General features: G+C 32.7%; 2 protein-coding genes across 2 annotated transcripts; both read left to right on the top strand.

Annotated features, from left to right (window-relative positions):
• Positions 1-336: 336 nt before the first annotated feature.
• LOC114376380 lies at positions 337-3188 on the top strand. The gene is made up of 4 exons (XM_028334476.1): positions 337-360; positions 779-971; positions 1349-2187; positions 2429-3188. Exons 1-4 carry the CDS (start codon positions 337-339, stop codon positions 2450-2452), a joined length of 1080 nt encoding a protein of 359 aa, XP_028190277.1. The 3' UTR covers positions 2453-3188.
• LOC114375963 lies at positions 2651-3717 on the top strand. The gene is made up of 3 exons (XM_028333841.1): positions 2651-3040; positions 3146-3211; positions 3580-3717. The coding sequence occupies exons 1-3, from the start codon at positions 2678-2680 to the stop codon at positions 3694-3696; spliced, it is 546 nt and encodes a 181-aa protein (XP_028189642.1). The 5' UTR covers positions 2651-2677; the 3' UTR covers positions 3697-3717.
• The last annotated feature ends 3024 nt before the right edge of the window (positions 3718-6741 follow it).

The following is a 6741-nucleotide window of genomic DNA, read 5'->3' as shown; positions in this document are numbered from 1 at the left end:
CGGTCGGGAGAGGGTAATTCTCAATAATATTTAAGATTCAATGCATGCATCAATTTTAGGGGTTATACGCTTGGGAAAGGGTAACACCTAATAGAACATCTAAAGAAAAGAATCAGTGGGTTAGCATTGCTAGGCATAGAATGATAACTCACTGCCCATGCATTTAAGCAACATCTAGAACTTAATCTTAATGCATTTTAATTATTGAATCTTCACAAAGGCATTTGGGAGATAGGTAGTTAAAATAGGCTTGCCAACGTGAGACATCAGGGGCAAGTAGTCAACGGATGTGGGTAGAACTAATACCATTTCATTGATAATGAATATCCTATTTACATGCATCGTAGGCCAATTGAGTTTGTCTGGTCTTGGCATTTCTACTAATTGTTTCCCCTTTTTCTTATTCGTTTTAGTAATAGCACTTTATTCCTACTTTCATTTCTATTTTACTATTTTACTCCCACTTACAAATTGAGAGGTATTGAATAAGTGCAATAAAATCCCTGCAGACACGACACTCGGACTTCCGAGCTTTACTACTTGTCACGATTTGGTGCACTTGCCAAAGCCATAACATGGTCAATTATATGTAAAACTTAATCATTATATCAAATGTGAAACTTTATAAAAATTGAATCGCTTTTGCGTATCTGTTGGACATGCTTAGCTTGGCTCGGACATGGTTTAGATTTACTTTTAGATGAAGTCCTTTAAGATTTTATTCATATCTGTCTAGGAGGATACCATTTTAAAAAAAAAATTCTTGGTAATCATACAGGAAGGCACTTTGGTAGAGAGAAGATTGCATCAAAGAAAGTGGAAATGGGTAGTTCATGGACGACACCAAGATCAAAATTTAACATGTATTACACCAGCGCTACAAGATGAATCAAGTGAAACATCGTCCACTTCTTTATTCTTCACTACATCATTGGGATCTGTCTTTGAATATCGAATTCCAAAACAATTAGGTCAGTCATCTCAACACGATTCATTGCTTATGATAAGATTCTTTCATATTAAAGTCAGTTAACATTATTTCTTGATAATTTTAGGTGATAGGAATAACAAATTTTATCAACAGTATCTTGCTAACAAGTGGCAACATTAGTTAAAGATTATTTAATACATTCTATTGAATATTTTTACATATTATTGTATTTTTAATATAATGTGTATATTTTATTTGTTTCCTTAACAAATACTGTTAAAAGCCATATTTGTAGAGAATTAAAATTTATATTTAAAAAGAGCAATAAGATACTGAATATTATCTCTAAAGCCTATACAATTGAATCTAAATCCTAAGTTCAAGACATTGATTTCTCACATAGTCACGTGAAAACAGGCCTTGTTCCAAATAATCAATTTCCAGGAGCATGGAAAAGTTATCAGCATCCTCTCCATGCAAAAGCAGCAAAAGGTATAGCTGGCTTGCAATTGTACATTGGCAGGATACTGTTTCCTCTAGATGATGGCAGAATTGCAGAATTACATCCACTAGGACGCGACGGTGAAAGTTCAGGGCCATCTCCACCACAAAACATCCGAAGGAAAGCATCAACAAAATACATTTGGTCCGTATTAGATGTGCCAGAGAGTGAAGGATGGAATGCAGAATATTGCACAGAAGAACGTGGCCTCAGAAATTGTCTCACAGGCATAAAAGATGAGTCAGAGGAATCATTAGTAAGTTTAGTAACAGGTAGGAGAAAGCAAAGCCAAATACAGAATCATTATTTATCTGTAGGCACTTCAGGTGGTGGTAGACTGATACAATCTTCAGAAGAATACAATACACCAGATAACTGGATTAGTAGTAACTTTCTCCTGCGATTGATGGATGTAGGGAAGTCGTTTTTTTTAATAACAGATGATGGTTTGATTTTTGAATACATTAGTATTGAGAGTGCATGGATATGGCTGAGGCATGAGAGTTCTACAGCTATGAAAGGTGTATCGAGTAACTACAATGGAAGCTTATTCATGGTTGATACACAAGGGAGTCTGCTCCTTAGAGAAAGAAGTGGCAAGGAGTTGGCATGGAGGAATTGCACTGCTGTGAGGAAAGGAAGAAATGTTATTGGAGGTCAACCTTGGGATGGATTACCAGGCCAAGAAAGGAAGGTTACAACTGAAGATACTCTCTTCTTTGTCAGCAAAACTGGAAGACTAATGAAGTTAATGGTAAGTAAACTCTAAAGAATAGAATAACAAAATGAGAATATTGATCCTGGTGCAGTATTACTTAAGAGCATAAATTTAAAAGATTAATTAAGTTTGCATTTAATTGATTTTTCTTTTGCCAACCTTATGCATGGATTAAATTATTTGGGAATAAATTCTTCAGACATCAAAATGAAATACAGCAACAAAAACTAGCTATGCCATAATTGGAGAAGTAAATAGTATACAAATTTTTCCTCAGGTTACTTTGAAGAAGTTGAAATGAAAAGATTGCAGAAATCCTCCAGATGCTAAGGTTGCATGTATAGTAGACCAGGAATTGTTGAGGAAAAATATAATATTTGTCATTGGAAGAAATGGTCGCCTATATCAGTATAACAAAGTGACTGATTTGTGGCATGAGCATTACCATTCTCAGCATTTGGTTCTATCACAGTTTACTGGAACAGTTATAAGACCATCATTAAAAACACTCTCAGGTTCCCTCTTCATGGTTTCAAGAGAAGGTGGCGTTGTTGAGTTTCAATGGAGCTCATCGTATGGATGGAACTGGGTGGAACATGGAACACCCAATAGAGGCGTAACACTTGTTGGTTCACCTGGTACAAGCTCTGAGGGCAATCAATTATTATTGATAGGCTCAGATGGAAAAGTATACCTTAGATACATGGACAAAATGGCATGGATGTGGAAGGATTGTGGTTTTCCCTATGTAGGAAATAAGCTGGTTGAAGCACATAAACACGGAGGATTCCAGAAAGAGAAAGTAGATTGTATTGATGAAGATTCTGCATCATACTTGAAGAAGGACCAAGGAAACTTTTGTGACCCGAACATTAAATGTGACTCAAAGGTAAATATTATAGTCCGAAATAGTAATTGGTAGAGTAACTGACATTGAATTGCATGTTAGATAAAAAAACGTGGGATGTAATTGATTGAATCTGATACGACACAGGTGGCTTCTACAAGACCAATTCCATTTTCTGAAGGTTCTGTCATATTTGAGCTCAGAGATGGCAGGGTTGGAACTTAAATTCAATGATTTTTAATTATCTGATGACAAATCATAGTTAAATATATTATACAGTCCATTATATAAAAAGGTAATAACCAATCAATATTTACGAGAAAAACTATGATGGATGTGGATCCAAATATAACATGTTAATCTCTTAATCCCTAGTTTACAAGTTATAACTAAGCATAACTTAAATATAAATATTGTTGGTTCAATCCAGTTTCTGTCAACTGTTAGCATCTATTAATCTTCAATTGATTAAAATATTAGTTATGTTTAACCACTTTTTCAAATTGATCAAAATTCAAAAGCGAAAGTTATTGTGGTACAGCCATTATGCTTTTGAATTTTGACACTACCTCTTAGGACAGTTGGCAGAAATTCAATTGGTAGAGAAGAGAGAATGGGTGTGGTCCCGGATCATTGGCACTCCAGCTAGTTTATGCTTAGAAAATTATTGGACTACTGTAGCATACAACCTTTCGTGAATTTAATTCGATGCATTATTGGTATAAAAAAGATCTATACTGTCATTCAATAATGTATTATTCTATTATTTAATAAAAAAATTATTTACATGAGTCGTCAAACTATTGAATAAGGTGATAATACATCGTTAAGAAATACAAATTATTTTACCTTGAAGCAACAATGGAAGAGCCTGAAACACTTCTTCTACAGACAATGTAAGGCATTTAGCCAATAGAAGAAAGAATAGTATCCTCTGTAAGCTAGAGCATGTGGTGTTTGTTTGAGGTAAAAAGCATTGGAAAAATGAGCAATTCATTTAGTCGTACAAAACATGAAGAAGTGACAATTATGTAAACTTGTTAACTTGTTATTGATATACGTATAGGTAGCTGCCTAAGGGTAGCAAGTATGTGTGGATACTGGGGAGTATGCTTCACCCTTTTTCGTCCTATCACTCATAATTAAAACATATGCACACATCAATGTCAATGTCTCTCTCTTTCCATTGCTGCAATAACCTTTTAGGGGGATTGGGATAAATAAATCAATAGTCTCACAAGTCACTGAGGTAAGGAGGAAAGAAGGAATCTATCTATCTTATGTTTTTGTCAACTTAACCCTGCAGTATAGACTGTATATTGTGAAACAACTTCACTTTTACACAAAGTTCAGTTAAGCAAATATCAGTGGCAAACTTCAACGCTGATCATAATACCCAGCCAGGCTTCTCCTTCCGGCACCTAAAGACATGGCTCCCAAAATTATTTTGGCTGCATCATTTAATTAGGTGCCTGTAAAGTGTAAACTATTTTGGCTACTCTTAATTTTAGTAAAAAAATAAGTTTAAAGTGAATTAACTTATTTTAAAAAAATATCTCAAATACAAATTAAAGAAAGCTGTAAAATTCTGAGCTAAAAACCAATGGTTATATAAGAGTTACTCAAGCTAAAAACAAGTACATTTTCTTATTTGAAGCACGCCTCAATCATTTTCCCCAAATGCATAAATCGCCCCATGTTGGGTTGTGGCAGACTTGAGTTAGACGCATGTTTAACAAACAAAAACATAAAAGATACTCAAATACTCCCTTTAGATTCAAATATAAACAAAACAAAAAAAAAATTGTTTCACCTTAACTAAGAAAATGGGTTAAGAACCCATAGGAATCAATCCCAAGGGTTTCTTTACAGGCGAGTCTGCTTTCTTTCTTCTAGTTGTGGTAGTGTTCATTTATATCCCTCTTGGCCAGGGTTTAAACCCGTTGCTGAACATTAGAAGAGCATTCCAAATATTTTATATGTAATTTAGACTTTGTACGTACAAAATTTATAACAATTAAATTGATTAAAAGCGAATAATTTAGACTTTGTACGTACAATATTTTATATATAATTTAGACTTTGTTGGTGACCTTTTATGAGTTTCAAATATATTTATAAATCATAAACAAATTAAAGGAATGAAAAAAAAAGAAATTCACGGCTAAAAACAAATATAACGATATATTTTCTTTAGAGAAAATATAACAACATATTATCGAACATTTGATTATTAGGTATAATTCATATGATATTCATGTAAGTCTTACATTATATTTAACGAATTACACTTAATTTATTTAACAATATAAAACATAAAAAAAAATGTCTTGCAAATGTATTATTATATTTTTTCTTAAAAAAATAACCAAAGATTTTAACATTTGACGCATCTCCTTAAATTTTCTTGAGAATTGACTTCCCTGAATGAAGAAAAAAAAAGAAGAATTAGGAACATCTTAAGTTAGTTAATTTTAATTTCATGAAATTGTTTCAAGATAAATTCATGAGAAAGTGGAATCTCAATACTAATTTTGAAAATAAATTTTAAGTACAAACTATAATCAACATGACTAATTTTAATTTCAAACTCTAATTATATCCCATGATCAACTTCAGGAACGAAATGAATACTTAAGGCATTTTAAAATATCTTATTATTATTTGGCAAAATTTATTAAAAGAAATTCCTTATAACTAAAGAATTAAATCATATGTAATCTTTCTGATAAAAAGACCACATTTAATCTTCAACTAATTTAAAAATAATATTTCTGGAAAAAAAAGCATAGATCTTTTTATTTTTTTGTGAAGAAAAAACAAAGAAGACTGAAACTGAAGATAGAAAATCTTATGGACAAATTGATTGGCTAAAGCATCTAGCCTGTTTGATTTGGCGGCTGGGCCAAATATTTTGCAAATGCCACATCTCAGATTATCTCAAAGTCATGTAAACATAATTCCATTTTGTAGTGGAAAGACTCCTATAATGGAATAATTCAAATTTCAAGTCTGAGTTTCTACATGGAAATGGAATGAAATCGTTTGATTAAACCTTTTCTCTTTTATTTTGTGTATAGATTTACACATTCACTTGTCTTCCATTGTTGCAGAAGCTTGTTGATTCCATTGAACAACCTGCTGTGCTGTATAAGTGGTTCTTGGTGAGCATGTGTTTCTCACTAATTTGTTTTCCAAGAGTTCTTTTGATCTTTTATCCAGTAAATGTGCTATACGTTTACAAGATTCGCAACAGAAAGCATAAACTGTGGTCTGCCTAATTTTAACATATGGGCAATTGGCAGTCATCACACTATTTTGTTGTTGTAGAGAGGGCCTTGGTTATTCTTCTCTAGATATTTAACGTCAATTTTGTGAGACTTGTAACCAATAATTGGTTTACTTTTACTTTTTCATCTGATTGTGCTGTTTCTAGACTCTAATCAGCTGGATAACTATAGCATGTGTGTATATTTCTGTTATTATTCTTGATCTTTTTAATATCAAGTATCAACCCGCATCGACAATCATACATAATTACAAATAAGGTAATACTAAACTGTAGAAATCAGTGATTACTGTGAGTTGTTCCTAAGAGATGCAAAACATCCAGTTGCATTTTCCACCGTTACAGATATTGCAATTTTGGACAGATAGATCGAGCAGTAGTATTCTATATTAAACAATCTAATGTTGTCATATGATAAAAAAAAACTAAAAGGCAACAACAGTCTGCTGGGGGG

Source organism: Glycine soja, chromosome 11 (assembly GCF_004193775.1).
Source record: "Glycine soja cultivar W05 chromosome 11, ASM419377v2, whole genome shotgun sequence".
Lineage (NCBI taxonomy): Eukaryota > Viridiplantae > Streptophyta > Magnoliopsida > Fabales > Fabaceae > Glycine > Glycine soja.
Note: the sequence above shows the minus strand (reverse complement) of the source record. Positions and strands in the feature narration are given on the sequence as shown.